The 20,617-nt window shown below is 36.1% G+C and overlaps 1 protein-coding gene across 1 annotated transcript in view; it reads right to left on the reverse strand.

Annotated features, from left to right (window-relative positions):
* LOC120415489 (mitogen-activated protein kinase 1) overlaps nt 1-20,617 on the reverse strand; it is a 147,678-nt gene that overhangs the window by 5,644 nt on the left and 121,417 nt on the right. Inside the window, exons 4-7 of the mRNA XM_039577056.2 lie at nt 18,653-18,763; nt 11,862-11,996; nt 4,919-5,035; nt 4,495-4,851 (exon numbers count right to left, since the gene is read on the reverse strand). Of these exons, the coding sequence (XP_039432990.1) occupies nt 4,495-4,851; nt 4,919-5,035; nt 11,862-11,996; nt 18,653-18,763 (720 nt within the window). The remainder of the gene's footprint in view (nt 1-4,494; nt 4,852-4,918; nt 5,036-11,861; nt 11,997-18,652; nt 18,764-20,617) is intronic.

Raw genomic sequence — 20,617 nt, forward strand, 5'->3', positions numbered from 1 at the left:
TTAAATGGGATACACGTTGTTTTGTTACGGTCCAAATGATTAACTGGGAAAGCAAATCATTAAATTTAATAATAAACGTTGTCAGGAATGGAGTCATATTTGACTCCTTTTAGACTTCTAGATTTTGAATGGAGAGTGCACAGTAAAAAAAATCATGGTAATATTACATCTGGGATTGGGTACATCTTTCATGTCAGAAAACAATGTGTAATTTTACCATTAAAAATGTTTGAATCCACCTCTATCTATTCCAGTGTTTTGCAACTATTTGAGTAGAAATCGAGGTTATCTGAGATTTTTTCAGCGCCTTTTCGAGGTATTTAAGTTTTAAATTTGCTTATTTTGTACTTTAAAATAGCTGTAACTTTTGACCCTTAAGTCCAAATTGACATGTCGAACCCTGAAATGCCACGTACAAAAAAACTGATTTTGTATTTTGTATTTTTTGAACTGAACATAGAATAGAAGGCGTAGATTACGAGATAAAATTTTGATGTCTTTGACAAAGTTGCCTGGATTGGCAAGCCTAACAACTTTCTAGAAGACAAAAAAAATCCCAAAAATATTCATGTAAAGTTAGATTTTCAAAGTCACCCTAATTTTGAAGCAACCCAAAAGTTGCCCCTTTCCATTTGCAACAACTCTTTTCAAGACACCAAAGCTCCAAAACATCACCATTTTTTAATTTTGCGATCTGGACCACTGTGCATTGATCGAGCTGTTTTTTCTTCTTCTAATATTCGACTAAAAGAGCTTTTTTAAAACCTAATCACTCATTCGCTTTAATTTTATCTTTTATATTTTATTGATTTAGATAATGTTAATTTTTTGCGATATTTTTTCCAGTTAAAAATATTTTCTAAGATTTGCATCGCACTTTTCTAAACAAAATAAAAAATCAATAGGCAAAAATAATTTAATCAGGAACGAAATCTTCAAAATTCAAAAAAAAGGTGGTATTTTTCAGCTTCCACGGGAGCCATCTAACCAAATAATCAAAACTCAGACTCAAATCTCAGAAAAAAAATTGTGCAATCTTTCAAACATTTATCACAATGTACTTGTTCAGTAAATTCTCACAAGTTTTGGGTGAAAAATCCAACATTTGTAAAACATATTTTTTTTCTATGAGAATAACTTCAATCAAATGATTAATGTTATCTTCTGTGTGATTCCCAGATTTTTTTTTTTACTTTGAGTGATTTCTGTTAAAATGATTAAAGTATTCGTAGCTTTCATTTCTAAGTAAATGTTTGTCACAATTTTATGTTAATGCCTGTTTTGCTAACAATTCTTCAAATGGATCAATTGAAAACTAATAAAACTAAATGAAAAAGTATAAAGAGATGAAATATTTATTATGTTGTTATTTTAACGAATTGATTTGAGAAAATTGATAAATTTCACGAAAATCTTCAAATTTCACGAATTTTACGTTGTCCGCGAAATCGCGAAAATTCACTAACCCTAAATTGACAACCCTACCCTACCCACTAGTGCGTCCATCCCGGGAATTCCCGGGACAAACATCCCGGGATTTTCCATAATTTGTCCTGGGAATTCCGGAAATTGAAAAAAAAAACATATTTTGTTCTGGAAATTCAGATTTTGTTGTGGAAATAGTAGAATACTAAGTAATCGATAAGAAGCATTAAAATAGAAGAACAGTTAAATACTAAGTAACCCGTGAAGCAATTTCATCCGGCCCGCGACGGCTTTTCAAAAATGTTCTATGACCGGCCCTGTTCATGGACTGTTCATGAAATATTCAATAAATAAACTGAGTGTTTAAATTAAAAAATAAGCATGAGATTAAATATTCACGCAAGCAAAAATTTAACGAGAAAAATTTTGGTTTTTTATTTGTTTTTTTTTTTTTTTGCTATAAAATGTTACTAATTCAACGTATTATTTGGATTTTGCCTTTGTATTTTCAAAGATTTTTGTTTCAAAATCTAACATTCTTCATGTTTGAATTTAATTCTTATCATTTCTTTATTGTTGACTTCAGAATTAATCAATTAACTGAAAAATGGCTAAAAATATAAAATTATCCATTTCGTGAGAATGTGAAATAAAACTGAAGTTTTTCTTTTTTTAGGAACTTGATTTTAAAATTCAAATATCGTTTTTTTCAGAACATCTTTTCAGTGATAAACTCGTGTTTGAAAAAAAAAAGCTTTTTAAAAGCAAATTATTAAGACCGAAGAAAAAATAGCTGCAAATATTTTTAAAATATTGAAATGTTAAAATGAGTCAATAAATCTGGGAGCATAAAATATATGACACGTTCTTCAGTATATTTTTCATAAACTTCGATAGTTTAAAGAAGTTCAATGAACTAAACATGAAAACTATATTTTTCATGTTTAGTTTTTCTACACGTTTTAAAATTTGTTTGTTTAAAATCTTTTAAAATGTTTTATAAAATATATTTCAATAAAGGTGAACAACAACGCAAAAACTTTTTTTTTTGTTTCATTACGCTTGGATCCAAATTTCGTTTAGATAGTTTTTGTCAAGCCTCATTGATTTGGTTGTGTTGGCAATCAAGCTTTCAAAAAAAAACTTGCAACGACCAGTTAAATTTGAATGTTTTTGCCTTTTTTTTTACTAATTTTTAAATTAATTATATCAAGGTATTGAATAGCAATCTACAAAACCAATAACAATAAATGAAAAAAAAACTAAATGAAAATAAAAGAAATAAACACATTTTTCAATGTTTTGATTCTTATTTTCAACACTAGTTTATTCATTTGATTACATGAAAAGAACCTATAAGAATAATTTTATGAAAAAAATGTTTACTTTTTCAATTTTTTATCAAACATTGGTTCCGGCCCGTCACTGCTTCAGAAAAATCAGAACTGGCCCGCAGGGCCAAAAGGTTGGGCACCCCTGCTGCCGCCGAGTTATAATTTTTTGAAAAAAAAAAATAGTGATTTTTGGAAAAAATCGAAATTACATGCAAAAACTTATTCGACGTATTTTTTAATGTAAAATTGAATTTGCAATCGAAAAGTACTCAACAGATTTTTTAATAAATGGATCTGTTTTCAAGATATAGCCATTGAAAGATTTATTTTAGTGAAATATTTGCAGTTTTTCTATTTAAAAAATAGTTACCATGAGTGACCATTTCCAAAGATTTTTTTTAAAGTTCAGAAAATTTGATATAAAATTGTCTAAGAGACATTGAAGATTGGACCTCTGGTTGCTGAGATACAGCCGCTTTAAGAAAAAGAAACAGGAAAATTGAAGTTGTCTAAGTCTCACCCAAACAGCTAATCATTTTCTAATGTCGATATCTCAGCAACTAATGGTCCGTTTGTATGGACTTGTATGGGTGAACCAACGACACAAAATAGCTTATTTGGTCATAGGGAAGGCCCCCACAAAGTTTGAGCCAAATAAAAAAATACAAAAAATAAAAATGGTCGAAATCGGCCGATTTCGTAGAGAGTGGCTCTTGTGGTCTTCCACATACAAGATTTTGGTATGATTTTATGGTATTTTGCCATCTATTACTGGGCAACCAAGGGCACATTTTGGTCTCAGTTCTTTGGTATTCCTGTGTTATTTACCCCTGCTCGGGTAATTTTTCCTGAGGAATCGAGCCAGGTGGATCCTTTTTTTTACATTTTTCGTTATTTCGCCACCATGATGAATGAGCACGCAACCAACTCATCACGTCACAGCCTGTGCAGAAGTGCATCCCAGAGCCATGAAACCACTGCTGCTGCTACCACTATTCTGGTGATGGCTGCTCGAGCTCGAGTGCGCAAATCGTTCGTGCTTCGCTATTTCTGCCCCGATAAGCGTGATAATGATGACAGCAGTGATGGTGCTAGTCAGCAAACTCGGATCAGGATACGTTCAGTTGAAGGGAGGGGAACGGCACAGGACGATAAGCATCCGAGACGAACCGCCAATCTTCATATTCTGTACGTATTGGCACGAAAGAAGCTACTTCAAACGGCTCATTCCTTCTAAGGAACGAAACGATGTTACATTAGCTCGTGAACCACCCTAACGATGATACGTGTTCGGTTTCCAATTAGGGTTCAACTGCGAGAGTGTCGCTGTGCCGTACCAGGGTTCGACGATAAGCTCGTGGAAGTGCTTGAAAGAAGCACAATTCCTTCAGTGCAATCAACAAGCACGTGTGCTTATGGTTCAATCCTGCACAGAATCGTTTACATTACATCATCCCGTCGTCATCGTCTACTGGCGCGTTCCCCCAAGCTTCCGGCGTAATGATAGACATTTGTGATGCCAATTCCGCCTGAGTGCACCAGAGAGTGCAGAGAAACCAGCTGATTCACAAATCAATCCTTCTGAGCGACGGCTCAACCATGGAAGCAGCGAAAAATGGTCACGTTCGGTGACGAGTTTTCTGTGTACCACAACGATTTCGCGTACACCTTGAGTGGCAATAACGCACATTAGCTCTAGTCAGAGTTGGAAGAATGTGAGTGCAGTTGTTGTTACCTCGTCGGCGGGATCGTAGTATTGCTCGAGGTACGGATGGGCGAGCGCCTCCTCGACCGAGATCCGGTTGTGCGGGTTAAAGGTGAGCATCTTGCCGAGCAGGTCGAGCGCGTTCGGGTCGGCGTTCGCGAACAACCGCGACCAGGGCACCTTCGGCTTGTACGGCAACGACTGCAGGTAGCTGCGGGCCTTCTCGTTGATGATGCACTCGAGGTCCTCCTGCGAGGGCGACCCGAGCACGCCGAGGATGTGGTTCAGCTGGTCCAGGTAGTGCTTGCCGGGGAAGATGGGCCGGTTGCTGAGCATCTCCGCCAGTATGCAGCCGACGGACCAGATGTCGATGGACTTGGTGTAACCCTGGAACGATAAGGGACAATTTATACTGATTGTTCTTAAAAGCCTCTCCCAAAGATCAGCGTGTTACCTTGGAGTTCAGCATGATTTCCGGTGCCCGGTACCATCTGGTGGCGACGTACTCCGTCAGGAAGCCGGTGTGGTCGTGTTCGGGGTCCGCTACCCGTGCCAGGCCGAAATCACAAATCTGCAAGCAAACAAACAAAGCAAGGTGAGATCATTAATTAGTGCCCACACTTCAGAATCGGTCAGAGTCCCGTGTGGTGATGTCACCACAGTGTACCACCCTGCCCACCCTGCTGGAATGGACAGAAATCGCGAACCCAGGGTGTGATAATGGGTTCTGACGTACGAAAATAGAACTGAAACAACACAAACATCACCGCGCGAGCCGTTTTTGGTTAGTGATAAATAATTTAATCATTCATGAATAGCAAAGTGGTGGGTCACATTTGTGTGCAGTGCGCGCGATAACTGATTGTGACGGAACTGAGTGAGAGAAATGGGTGTTATTATGCGTTCTGGGAAGCTTATAAGTTGGTTTATCAAACATTGAAGGTATTTTCTAGTTCATGGGAATCAGAATAATTTCACTAGTTGATATTAAATGTAATGCTCCGTTTTTATCAATCATAAAAAAAGCAAAATATCAAAACGTCTGAAAAGTACTTTTGATTGCATATTTAATTTACGTCTGAAAATGAATTCGAAATTTAAATTTCTTACAACGTTCTGGAACAAATCATGAAAATCAAGTGTTATTAACACCCCAAAACTCAACCCCCACAAATCAGTTGGAACGGTAACATCCACTCGCTGGTTCTCGGCAAAAACTCAAGCAATCAGGCGGACTCTTTTCCAGTGATTTGTAAAGTTTTTAAGATGATTCTTGTTGCATATGAAAGACTCGTATTTAATACTAAAATGTAAACGTAGATTAGCATCTACCCGTAGATGCTTCTCCGTTATTGACCAGTACATTCAAAAAAAAAAATCCATGGACGAAAGATGAAAAGTAGGAACCAATCATCACCACTTCGCATATTTCAAAGACCCCCATCATGCTGATCAATACCGGCGCCGGCCACGACTAGTGGTAAGACACGGAGAAGTGGATAGGAATGTACTAAAATTTTATAACGTAGATTTTTACTAAACTAACATTTTCGTAATAGAAAGACACAACTTTTGATACCCTAAAATGTAAAATGTGCTTAAATGTTTGAGTTATTTTACGAAAAATGTGGTTTTACGAAAATCGTCGAAGTGACCATTTTTCGGAACCCTCACTCCAATTTTGAGCCCGATCGGACAACTTTTTAGTACCATGAGAGGAGGCACATGGTGGCCCAAGTAAATTTTTTATAATTTGTAACTAAGCATTATTATATGTCTTATTCATGTCGTGTTAATCCGAAAAATCGCTAAAAAATCAAAAAATCAGCTCTGCGATTCTTCTGAATGCAGATGAAAGCTAGTGTGCTGAACCTGGGCGAGTTGCCGCGCAAATTTCGAAATATTCATCTGTTTTCGGATGCGGCCAGACTTTTCAACAAAATACACAGTTTTCAAATGAAAATATGGTCAAATTTTTGCGTTTTCAATTTCTTTTAGAAAACACATCATTAATAATACCTTGCTTTCATCAGAAGATTTTTTCTATCAAGTCGATGTTGTGAATTGAAAGAAGTTATATTCTTTAGTAAGAAAGGCTCTATCTCACCCCTGGTGGGATTAAATCGGGTTTCAATTTAAATTTTTCTATTTTATTTATTACTAGGCTGGGTGATGAATAGAGAGAATGCGTAACGTGATTTTCGAATAATCCCATTTTGTTTACATCTTCAAAGTAGGAGGCTGTTCAAACACAAACGTGACTTCATGACATGACTTATTGGTAAATGAGCTGTTTTATAATCAGTAGTATGTGTTTTATTTCGTCTAGTTTTTGAATTTTTTTACTGCAAAATGGTCGCGTTTCGATCGATTAGGATAGGTTTTTCTTTTTTACAGGTGACGAAGAACTGAAAGAAGAAATATAAAAATTATAAAAAATTACGATCTCGCCTTCAACTTTCTTAAGATTTCTTGACTTCAACTCCAGGTTCTCAAAAGCCACACATTTTTCATTCTGCAAAAAAGAAAAAAACAACAAATTTTAATGAACGATAACAATACTCTCTACTTTTGGCGAACAGTAAATTGGTTCCACTTTAACAGTTTAGAATTGAGGCTGTTTTGCGAACAACTATTCAGCACCCAGCTACTAGGCATCTCCATTAGTATGAAAAAAAAACACTTTTTTCTGAAAACGCAATTTTCACCAATTGGAAAATTTCAGAAAGGTGAAACACAACTTTCTACGTATAAATTCCATGGGTCTTCTCAATTTATAATGATTTCCTTTCCCGGAAAACGAGACATTTTCTACCAATTCCCCGGGAAATCCCGGGAATTCCCGGGAAATTTGAAATTTATTAAAAAATATTCTGATCCCGCTTCTGATTAAAATTTTGCAATAAAATTGAATAGATCAGCAACTTTAATGGCCAAATCAGTGTGAGTATTAATTAATTGCTTAACTGTCATTAAAATATACAAATTCTAATTTTATATGCTGATAAACATTAACAGATAAACATTGAATTTAGCTTAAGAATTTAACTTCTCGGCCTTTTTCAATTGAAACAATATTTCATGAAATCACAACTCAAAGTTTTTAAATATTTGCCGCGAGTTTTGTTATGTTTGCACCTTTCATATGATACGAAGTTGTTTTTTAAATGATTTTTTATGTTTTCATTTATGATATAGTTTGTGTAACATGGTATTCAGGTTAATAAAGACTTAGCTTAAAAGAATTTTTATAGTGCAAAAGGTGGATTAAATTAAACAAAACATGTTTTTAATAATTACAGACTGTAATTTTTCGAATACTATTACACAAATTTCTCCTTGCAAAAAATATCAATTCAGTTTTCATCCAATTTGGTCAAGGTAAACAAAAATATTTTAAAATGTATTGATATCTTGGCCAGAAGGGGTTAAAATCTTATTTTCGAATGACCTAACACATTTTATTGTTTAAAAAGGTTATCACAAATTCACAATTTACAGGCAAGCTGATTAGTTCAATATGAACAGTCGATTGAAATGGATAAAATCAAATAAGGTTCTCTCATATATTTTTTTTATATTTTCGAAATATTGGTGCCAACAAATTTGACATCTATCAGCAATCGCGATCATCATCCCGATTGCCTTTCTTACTAAAGAAAGGTTTAGGGTTTACTTTATGGCTGGACATCATTTTCATCTTCGTAAATAAGACGATTCAGCATGAATTTTAATCGGAAAAATCGCTAAAAAATCACACTGCATCGATTTTCGACGCTTCGTCGCCAAGTCGACAAGTTGTCATATCAAGCTTCGAATACTGGCGCGAGAATGCTGGCGCATATATTTTGTGGCTCGAGATATACTTGTTTGTAGTAGCTTGTCTACAGATGTTTCCTACAACATGTAAGATATCGTAGCTTTTCGGTTTCTGTTTATGCAAAAACTTTTGTGACATAGGACATTCATCCGGCTTCAATCAATTTGTTTCCCATGTGCTCCTAAAATCGCCTAAAAGTAGGCTTCATTTTAACGTGATTTCGTATGTTTATTTGACAGGTTTCGTTGGACTCCATTAGGAGCTTTCTAACTTTTTCATCGTTTATATCGTTTTCAAAGTTTTCAATGCTCGCGACGCCAATGGTTTTCTCCCTAAGGTACTTGCGATTGAGTGTGTAGTGGTGCGGTTGTCTCACTTTCGTGAAGCTGAATGGAAAGCTTTCCTGCACCGTGCGTAGAGGGTGACGAGCGGGAATTCCCGGGAAAAATTTCCCGAGACAGGAGAAACCGGGACCGACGTTTTACTTCACCATCCGATAGAAGCTCAGTGGATAAGGCGGGAATCGAACCCGCGTCTCATAGCATCATCGGGATCGGCAGCCGAAGCCGCTACCCCTGCGCCACGAGACCCCCCCCCCCCCGAATAAACCAATGTTTCTCTAATCTTCTTATTCAGAAAGTGTATATTTTAACTTGTCAAAAATTCCAATAACTATAATTTAGAGAAGCCAAAAAAGGTGGACCCACGGGTGGACCCCAAAATTTACCTTAAAAATTATTTAGCAGTTACACCCTAGATATGAAATCAAATGTTTTAATTTCAAATATTATGTTTTCTAATTATTTGTAAAAGGGAAAAGCTTTTTCAAGTTAAGTTAAATTTCCATATCTTCTCTTGAACATAGCAATCCAATTTAGTTTCTTGTGAACATTTGGGTTTTCCTGATAACTGTAAATATTTTTTCAATGAATATTTAATGTTGAACTTAAAAATTACAAAAAAACAATTTAATTTGTTGTCTTGAGTCGTTGTTTATCATATTGCAAAATTCCCGATAAAATGGGAAATTATATATAAGCTTAATCAGTTTTTTTTAAACAAAAATCTAATAACAAGTTTGTGAACCTTTTGAAAAATCACTCAGTGCGAATTAAGATTCGTAAATATTTTAAACTACAATTTTGAGTCTTAAAAAAACTCAAGAAACGATTTTGTTTTTGCAGATTCAGAAAAAAAAATCAAAAGTTTTATATAGTTCCTCAAAACAATGAGGCTGCTCAAATTAACGTTTCATAGAATTAGTATGAATTGGGTACTAAAGCCCTATGTCAATTTTTATGTAGAACGGTAAAAAACACGATTAAAAACCACTTCTGATCACTTTTTTTCATTTTAATGCAACATTTTTTTTTGACAAGACAACATTTTTTTCGATGGATCAACTATGGTCCCCTTGGAACGATCTGTCAAGTAGGAGCTTTTCTGTCATGAAGGACCGCAAGGTTAATTTTTCAAAATTGATTTAAAAATCCATTTTAAACTCTTTGTGGTCGTACAAAGGGTCATTGTACTCAGAAAAATAAGCTTTATCGCTGTTAAAAATAATATCAGCAATCTAGGCTTCATTTTAAGACCCAATTAACAGTACCTGAATTCATTTAAAAGAAACAAATTTATTACTTTTCATTTTAAATTTTTGACACTGTTGGCGTAGTAAAAAAAAATCTCCCGGGTCCCGGGAATTCCCGGGAAATAGCCAAATTCAACTCTCGATTCCCGGGAAATTGAAAATCTCGAGAATCGTCACCCTCTAACCGTGCGGCATACGCGGTTCACTTGTACCTCGGTTTAGCTTTGCGCCTGCTTTGTTCGGTTTATGGGGTCGTACCGAAATAAGAAAACCAAAACCGCGGTGTGCGTTGTCACTAAGAATTTGTACGATTTCATTTGGAAAACACATCATTTATAATACCTTGCTTTCATCATACGATTTTTTGTATCATATCACTTTCTTTTGTGCTGACATTATAAATAAACAAAGTCGATGTTATGTATTGAAAGAAGTTCTACTATTGTTATATTCTTTAGTAAGAAAGTCTCTATCTCAGTCCAAGGGGGGTTAAATCGGGGTTTTTTTTTCCTAATTTTGGGCATGCCATCAAATGGGCGTCCAATTTTACATAAAAGACCCTTTGACAACTAATTTCCAAATCACCATTGCAGGTTGCAAATGATTGAAAAACTCGATTTTTTAGAATATTCAAAAACGACAGAGATCGTATCGCCCCTCCGTCACGAGATATCGAAAAATGGACCTCGGCTTCGTGACCATGGATCAAAATTATCCCTTGTGACAAAGAGAAGAGAGGTCGGGGCAACTGCTCTGTGACCCAGGATCATAAAATCAAATTTTAAGCTATGACTTGACTCTGGAATGTTTAGATGCAATTTTTGTATGGACGAACAAATAGCGCAAATTGGCTTCTTTGACTAAAGGGATTGGCTAGTTTAAGACTTTTTATTAAAACAAAAAAAATCAGAAATACTGATTTCTGGGAGAATTGCTCTAAAGCACACAGCTAAAAAAATAGCAATCCAGCTGCGTGTAAAAGGCCTGGGTGTAAAATAAACATTGCATTATTTTATGCAATTTTATGTGATTTTACATTCTGAAATATGTAGCCCATCAGTATGGGAAACCTACTTGACCGAAATGTCAAGCTCATATATGCGTTTATCCTTCCAGTTTTTCATCGGTCTGATGGCCGAGCGGGCTAAGGCGCCAGTCCTTACTGTTGGTGCTGGGTTTGAATCCCGTCGGTTGCAACTTTTTTTTTGTGTTTGCAAAAATTGTACATGCAGTGTGTAATATTAAGTTTTTATTTTGACGAAGGTGATGTGCATGCTTTTGCATGCGATTTTACCATCGGATTTTTTGCTGTGCATTTAAAGCTAAATTAACAGTTTTTACACATTTAACCTTTTTAATATGGATTTAACTGGAAATTAACAAAACTAGCCAAACTGTTTTAAAATGTGATTTTATTCAAATGAAAAAAAAAATCAAATGGCAAGCTAAACAATTGCACGTATCGGAACCATTAAACTGAATTGATTTAAAAGATCAATACTGCTCCTGATGTTAACTACCAGAAATAGAAAGTCACTACAAACGAAGCAAACTGATTACAGATCGTACTATGTTGTCACTACATGGCTGCCAACATATTATAACAATTCATCTGCACACAACCCCTGACGAACAAAGCATTTTCCCTTCAACATGACAATGGCTGATGCGCAGTCTAGTTGGCTCATTAGTGAAAGGTGTGTTTGTTTCGTAGAATTCTAGGATCTGACTTGAATAATAAAATCCGGCACTCAACCAACTCAATTTTCATTCCTTCCAGGCGTTCTCATAACAGAAAAAGGGTGATTGAGTTTACAAAGGATTCGTCAGACGGCAGCGAGTTTTTCAATCACTTTTTTCGTGAACACAAACAAAAACAATCTAAAGCATCGGCAAAAATCCGGCAGGATCCCTTCCGGTGGAATATTTCTACGTCCTTAGAATAACGATAAGAACAAAAAAAAAAGTGTAAATCTCAACACTCACCTTTAAATCACAAGTCGTGTTCAGCAGCAGGTTGCTCGGCTTCAGATCCCGGTGCAGGACGTTCGCCGAGTGGATGTACTTGAGACCTCGCAGAATTTGGTACAGGAAGTAGCAGATATGATCGTTGCTTAGTCTCTGCGGGAGGATAAGTTTGCGTAAGAAGAAATATTTCATTATCATATAACATCATTAGCATGGGGTGGTGGAAAGGGGCGCAAAAGTCACTTCGAGGAGCGATTGTTATAAACGAGCCCCGCGTCGGAATCTCGGGCGGAAAATTCCGCCGGGCATCTGGCGCGGGGGGGTGTGGCTATTTCTAGCTGCTTCCCATTACTCTCAATCATCTCGCCAGTGGCAGCAGCAGCCGGAGTTGGAGTTGGAGCTCGGGATATTCGAGGATGGTGTGGAGTGGATGAAGAGCGGCCAAAAGCGAATCTTCTGGAGGTGGCCTCGGGCGCGGACACATTTGGCCGGGTCAAATTGTGCGTTGCTTTTAATTAATGAAATTTATAAACTGTCCGAGTTTGTCTAGCTATCTGAAGCTGTCTCGGTTGCCAAGGTTGTAGGCTAAAGTTAATGGCTGCTGATGCCCGAGGCGAGGACCGGAGAGCGGGAGTGGTCGAAGCCCTACGGTGTGGAAAATTTTCCGTCAGGATTGAGTTTGGTGGACTTGGAATACGTAGAAATTATCGGAACGATGAAATATGGAAGCGTTTTTTATCATTTGAAGGGAAAACGATTTAAACAAAATAGCAGCGTCTGCATTTAAATTCAAGTGTTCAGTTTACAGTGAGAGGCAAAAACACTCCCTTTTTTGAAACCAGCAATTTTCAGGCAGAGTTAAGCTGCAATCCATAAAAAAAGACTATGTCCATCGATTCATAATGACCAAATGAGCCAATTTGTTTCATTAGTTTCTTCTTACAAGTCTTTATAGAAAAGTGTAATGAACAAAAATCGAAAATCTGTATCTCGAAAAGGAATTTTCTGATCGATTTGATGTCTTCGCAAAAGTTTTAAGTTTTGATAGTTTTACTATTCAAAAAAAAAAAATTTAAAAAATAAAAATAATAGAAATAATGGAATTCGAGTTGACAAAATTGATTTTTTTTCAAATGCATGCTCTTCTTACTATTTAAATGTTTTAGTAAACAAAAGTGCAAACCAAAGTATATAGGGTATGACAGATGTTTCGTTTCTGGCCTAAATACTTTTTTTTTTGAAATAATGTGTTTTTTAAGTATCAAAAATGCACAAAAAACATTTTTAAATGAACTTTAGTAAAATTTTGACCAAGTGCACCGGTTTTGAGTTATTGCTAGGTAATTTTAGTATAAGCTTTTTTTTTTTTATGTCCGCCTTGTGGGCAGATATTGGGATTAGTTCACCTCGACCGTCCTAGCGACTATCTTTTGTGATTCCCTGTTATACTCTTAAGGCTGCAATTTTTGCTCGAATCTTATTGAGAAGAATCAAGCTATCTGTTTACAGTCTTTTTTCCAATGCACATATACACTGGTAGAGTGCGCCTGAACGCAGTGCGTTGAAGCGTGGTTGTGCGAAAGGAAGAATTCTCCTCTCGTGTTTTTTGAGTCCGAACACTCATCGTATCTGTTAGCGCATCTTCGGCTAGTTGGCCAGTCAACTATCTTCCGAAGTGCAAATATCAGCCGAAGCTAAGTAGTTGTAGTTGACCTAGCGAAGGAGAAATGAGCAACTTTTGAAGAATTGTTGTGGCTCGCAGGCTGTTGATGTCCAACTTCAAATGATGAGGACGGACGGGGACTGGAGCGGTCCCTGTTGGCTATTTTTAGATCTCTCCCCTTTGTCATCAGTTTTTCGGCTCTCTCGTATTGACCCGACTGTCGTCAGTTGGCATTGGAGCTCTTCGCCGAGTAGTCCATTTTTGACTAACTCGACGTTTCTCCAAAGCGCAGACAGCAGGGAAAGAAAAACCTGTACTGATTTTGCGGGATGACCAAAGCTCCAAAGCTGCCACCCGAGGATTGAACCTCTGACCTTCCGCTTGTTAGGCGGATCCCGTAACCACTCGACCACGGGAGGTTCTTTGCTTCGGCAAGACATATACTAAAATTGGAATGATACAGAGAAGATTAGTATAAGCTTTACAACAAAATTGTGTTTGTAAACTTTTCGAAAAAGTGTCCAGCCTCGTGATAAAGGTTTTCAAAAAGCAATTCTCGGCAAATCGCTTTTTTGAACATTTTTGATCCGATGTTTGGTTGCAGAGATATCTGAAGATTTTTTAAAAGGACCTACAAACAAAAATTTTGTTTTTTTAATCTTTTGAGTGCTTTTAAAACCACCTTGGGGCTGGGGTATTTAAAAGAAACGAAAAAAAAACAAAACTTTTTTTTTAATTTTTTAGCCTTTTTTCAAATAAAAAAACCCACATATAACCACGAAAAAAAATTGAAATTACCAAACATTAGTTTTTCTAAGTTCTACTGAATTGACTCTCTATTTTCAAACGATTATAATTGATGTTGATGATCTTGGAAACCGTTGAGCAGATTTTCAATGTTAAAAGTAAAACTTGTGTGAAGTTTTCTCAATCTTTTGAAAAACATATTTCTCAGATTTTGAAATCACGACTACATTTTAATAGGGCCAAATAATATGATTTGAATCTATTTTGAAATGTAGGTCGTGATATAAACATCTGAAAATAATCTTTTCATAGAGTTTCTCATATGTTTCACATTGTAACATTGGAAATATGTGTAATGTTTCCAAGATATCATTGATTAAAAATTTAGAATCGATTGAGCAGAGCTAAAAAAAATCATTCTATTTTAAATAAAAAAAGGACGATTATGTTGAAAATTTAATTTAAAAATAGCTATAACCCAATAACGATGGACTTTACCAAAATTTTACAGAAGTGGTTATCGATTCAGAATTTAATTTCACGTTAAAAATGAATTGTTGGTTACTTTAAAAAAAGACATTTTTTCACAAAAATCATAACTTAACCGATAACAAAACTTCCGTCATACCTTTTAGCTCAAAAATCGGTACTTTATTCTGCCAAAAGATATGATAAAATCGAGGATATAAAGTTTGTCAATCGTATTTTGCATCATTAGTTTCTGCATACAAGTCTCCATACAAACTTGAGGGCTGTCCATAGAAAAGTGCTATGAAAATATTCAAAAATCAATATCTCAATCAAGAAAGGGATTGTTTGATTGGAATTTAGAGTGTTTCACGGAAATACAAAAAATAAAAAATAAATTAACTAGGATTTTTTTTGTGAAATTTTTGAGAACTGATAGAAAATAAGTAACTTTATCTAGTGCAATTGCAATTTTTCTGCCAATGTTAACAATATAGAATTGTAAAATTTAATTTGTTTACAGAGACGATTGCAAATTTTTTCCAAACCTAGTCTAAAACCAAGGAAGCTATTTATTATTTTTTAGAGAAAAATATATAAGTGGTTATGTAACAAACATGACCAATACGACAAAGAACTTTGCAGGAAGCTCTTAAAATCTATCTATTTCCTTTATTTGTATTTGCTAAGAAGCATTTGTTTTTAAAAACATATGAACATTTCCTTGACCAAAACATGTAATGCTCAACGTTGTTTTTAAGTACATCCTCTGATGTTCAGTTTCCTCTGGGGTGGCCTCCCTGGAGCGCATCAGTTTGCAAAGTAATGGAACGCCAACGGCATTTTGTTGATAAACTCATCAGAGCAGTGCCAGCGGCGTTGACTGTGCGGAATTGCACTAAGTGGCGGTTGTTTTCTTTCGAAAGTTCAAACAAAGATATGTTGAAATAAAGGAATGAATTTTCTTGGAATTATTTGTTCAAAACTTAAACTTTTCTCGTCAACTCAATTTTGCACTTAGCTATGAAATGCAAAACAAAAAATCGTAAAGTTCAGTAAGTTTTGATGGGAAGCTTATAGAGCGCAAACAACAATAATCAACTCAGAGTGTAGTCGTACAACTTTCAACCTTCAACAGTTTGCTTCGCTTGAAACTTTACAAAAGCAATTACTCAGGTCCTCCCCTAAACTTGGCGATTCATTTGATAGCCAACAATGTGCAGGAATTTCTTCTACTTTTTCTTATCACAAACCACAAACCACACAGCGCAATAAAATCCGTTCCAATCATGCCACCCAAAGTCCTGCGGGAGATTGGTTTTAAAGTCCAAGCTCAGCAAATTGGAAACGCTCCTGATTGAAAGTATCCGAAGTGATGAGAATGGCTTCATGTTATATTGGAGCTGAGCGACAAGGTATTAAAGACTGGCAATATCCACTTTCTTGTAACTCGATTTAAGTTGCAAAAAAACGCGTTATACTTTTTTAATTTTTTTTTCAAGTTTTCACAAAAGTTCCTATTTTAAACATCCTCAGCTAAACAATGACAAAAGTTGGAAAAAGTTATTTCTAAAAGTCCATCGTGTATCGTGTGAGTATTATGGCCCTTTATTTCTTCTTGAGGATGAAAACATTGCACAGTGGTCCAGATCGCAAAATTAAGTGGAAAATGGATTTTCCGAAAAATGGTGACGTTTTGGAGCTTTGGTGTCTTCAGAAGAGTTGTTGCAAATGGAAAGGGGCAACTTTTGGTTTGGTTCAAAATTAGGGTGGTTCACGATTAGGGTGATTTTGAAAATCTAACTTTTCAGGAATATTTTTGGGAATTTTTTTGTCTTCTAAAAAGTTGATGGGCTTGCCAATCCAAGCAACTTTGTCGAAGACACCAAAATTTTATCTCGTAATCTACGCCTTCTATGACCAAATTTATAAAAAGCATCTGAGCAAACCTTCAAAAATCAGTTTTTTGAACGTGGCAATTCAGGGTTAACTTTTAGAGAAAAGTGATATTCGGAGCACTTTTAGAGCTCTACAAAACAAACATTTTCATTTTTTGACATGTCAATTTGGACTTAAGGGTCAAAAGTTACAGCCATTTTAAGGTAAAAAAGATGCAAATTTAAAACTTAAATATCTCAAAATGGCGCAAGCCAAATTTTAAGCACTAGGTTGCATTTGAAAGAAGAGATCTAGCACTACAAACGCTGAAAAAATCTCAGGGGTGTTTTTCTTTAAACTTGAGATATCTTCATTTGAAAAAGTCTAATTTTCAAGGGAAAACCATATGGGACCACCCTAACGAAATTCGAAAATTGTCCAAATATATGTTTTTCCATGTAATTTTGCCCGCTGAATCTGAATCTGCCCTCAGAATTGAGCCAAAATGTCAACAAATCGATTTTTGGTCATATTTTGGGTTTCCATGTAAAATTATCATTTAAACCCAAAATATGACCAAAAATCGATTTGTTGATATTTTGGCTCAATTCTGAGGGCAGATTCAGATTTAGCGGGCAAAATTACATGGAAAAACATATATTTGGACAATTTTCGAATTTCGTTAGGGTGGTCCCATATGGTTTTCCCTTGAAAATTAGACTTTTTCAAATGAAGATATCTCAAGTTTAAAGAAAAACACCCCTGAGATTTTTTCAGCGTTTGTAGTGCTAGATCTCTTCTTTCAAATGCAACCTAGTGCTCAAAATTTGGCTTGCGCCATTTTGAGATATTTAAGTTTTAAATTTGCATCTTTTTTACCTTAAAATGGCTGTAACTTTTGACCCTTAAGTCCAAATTGACATGTCAAAAAATGAAAATGTTTGTTTTGTAGAGCTCTAAAAGTGCTCCGAATATCACTTTTCTCTAAAAGTTAACCCTGAATTGCCACGTTCAAAAAACTGATTTTTGAAGGTTTGCTCAGATGCTTTTTATAAATTTGGTCATAGAAGGCGTAGATTACGAGATAAAATTTTGGTGTCTTCGACAAAGTTGCTTGGATTGGCAAGCCCATCAACTTTCTAGAAGACAAAAAAATTCCCAAAAATATTCCTGAAAAGTTAGATTTTCAAAATCACCCTAATCGTGAACCACCCTAATTTTGAACCAAACCAAAAGTTGCCCCTTTCCATTTGCAACAACTCTTCTGAAGACACCAAAGCTCCAAAACGTCACCATTTTTCGGAAAATCCATTTTCCACTTAATTTTGCGATCTGGACCACTGTGCATTGGGGTCATGGTGTATTCTTTGACCAAAGCTTAATAGTTGTAAGTTTTTATTAATGTTACAATTTTTCAAGGTATTTTTCAGGCAAATTATGAGTAAATTTTTGAGTTTTTTTATATGAACTACTTTGTACTTTTTGTAAAACCAGAACCGTAGACCGAGCCAAAATCCCACCCACTCACCCACCTAGAAACAAATATCCACCCAAAATACACCTACACAGCCACCCCGAAGGCTCTTGTATCTTCTGTTTTTGTTTCCAAAGTCCTTTGCACCCCTTCCGCAGGGAGCCAAGCAAAGCCATGAATTATTCAAAAATTTCGCCCCCATTGTTTTGTCCCCACTCTCGGGGAGGCCGGGCTGTTTCGGTTGATGCCGGGGGGAGTTTTTTTTTGAATGAAAACGAGAAAAAAAGCTCGCTCAAAAGACTGAGCCCGAGACAGAGATGCTGCTTGAGCTTTTGAAGTTCTATCCACCGAAGGGGGTTGTTGTTGGTTGCTCATGGTGACTTGCTGGCTGGTTGGCAGAGTTCCAGCAAAACGAAGAGGCAGAGTGCTTTTCATTACCATCGTGGGCAAATGTAGGTCGTCGTCGGCGGCGGTGGCCAAACTTTGCGGTACCGTGCACCGGGGTGAGTAGGGACACCCGATCCCTGTCCCTATTCAGCCCCAGCTAACGGTTCAGTGGAATATTCCCGCTGCACTCACCTGTGTTTTCAGTAGTTTGTACAGATCAGTCTCCATTAAGCACTGCACAATGTATACGTCTTTCATCTGTTCTATGCTAGGCACCCGCAGGATATCTCGTATGTCTATGATCTGAAAGGAAAAAAAATAGTTTAAAAAACAGGAATCAACAAGGTAAATAAATCTAACGAGCGAAACGCCATTTGCATGCCACTCGTAGATTGTTGAGAACAGCAGCATTTCAACTGACAATCGTAGAAATAAAGGACGTGATGTTGTTTTGGAAGCAATTTGGAGCTGCACCATGAATTTTAAGAACATCACGGCCACTTAATTATTACGACTAATTAGCGAGCTCGTAGTAGCATTAATTGTTCTCAGAAGACTTTGAGTGGATTAGCCGTGAGAGAAGGAAAGAAGACCCTGTTGTCTGGTATGCGAAACAAAGATTATGTGCTACACGATTTTTTGCTCAAAATTCCGTAATAATTTTACAATAGAGCGTACACAGCAAAAAAAATATCTGTAAAATCGCATGCAAAAGCATGCACATCACCTTTGTGAGAAAAAGCATGTAATATTGTATGAAAAAACGTGTACACAAAAAGCATGTACCGAAGAAAAAAAAATCAGGTCTGCTCACCCCAAAAATAACATCGATCCGGCGAGAGTGATATTCAGAATTACCAAAAATTGGTAGTGTTGCCAATTGTTTAAAAAGCATAAACCAATCAAAAACCCAACAAATACAAAAGGTAGAGTGCGGGAACGTTGACTAGATTTACATTTGTCGGTTTTTCGGTTTTGTATTTAGTATGTAAAACCGACGCCTTACTTGAGTCGATAGAGCTATCTAAGTTCGATCTCACACACACTAGCACACCATTTGTTTTGCTGGCCGGTACAAAATTTAACCTCACTTTTTTCGTGTACGTACATGCAATACATGCGCACGTAGATAACTCTATTGTGGACGGTGGGCAGCGCGCTAGCCTTGCAGGATTATTCGTGTTTAGCGCGTCTTTGTAATTTGTGTTTTTTGTGTTTTAATTAAGGTTAAACTTATTGTTTTGTGATTTTAAAACCCTTCCTATATCATCGTTGATCACAAGGTACGGCGTCGGGTAAATTATGCGTTAATTTTCGAATAATTAGTAAAATTATCATTATGAAAAAAAGTCATTTCTATAGGGTCTCCTAAGAAAGGTCGAATCTCAAAAGGCCGAATCCCGAAAAGCCGAATTACTCGATAGGCAGAATTCTGATAAGGCCGAATCCCAAAAGGCCAAATGCTCAAAATGCCAAACCTCATAAGGCAAACCGCGCTCGAACTCACGGTTTGCTATTATTATTTTCATAAAGCATAGTCATGTAGCAAAAAATGGTTTCGAAATAAAGAAGGCATAACTTTCTAGCATTGCTACTAACTAAATTTTTAAAGTTTTGATTTGATTTGCCGCAAAAAAACTAAACAGAAATGCTTTAATTCATTCTTCTCTACTCACTTGCATGCATGGTAACAATATGATAAGTAAAGATAAAAAGAATGTATTCATTATGTACTTATTTCGCTTGAAATTACAAAAAAAAGATCACAATCCGTTAGTTTACTGTATCTCTAAACATCATAATCAATGAAAATCGTGAAAATAAGAACAAAATTCTGAATTCCATAATCATTCTGCCTTTCGAGACATTCGGCCTATTGAGACAATTTGGAGGAAGCTTTTAGGGGAAATATACCCATTTTAAGCCTAAAAAGCGGTCGTGTTTGAATGATGCTGGATAGTCTGGAGTGTTCCTTAAAATTTACTAAAACCAAGTACACCAACGAGTAGAGCAACTTTTGGTGAACATTTCTGTTTATTTTCACTTTTATCAAAAGTTATGCTATTCCTTTTACAAGTACTTGAAAAACATATTTCCCAAATGTATTCTAATCAGTCAAGTGCATTGGGCCACTAGGGTGAAATATCAAAATCGATT

Source organism: Culex pipiens, chromosome 2 (genome assembly GCF_016801865.2).
Source record: "Culex pipiens pallens isolate TS chromosome 2, TS_CPP_V2, whole genome shotgun sequence".
NCBI lineage: Eukaryota > Metazoa > Arthropoda > Insecta > Diptera > Culicidae > Culex > Culex pipiens.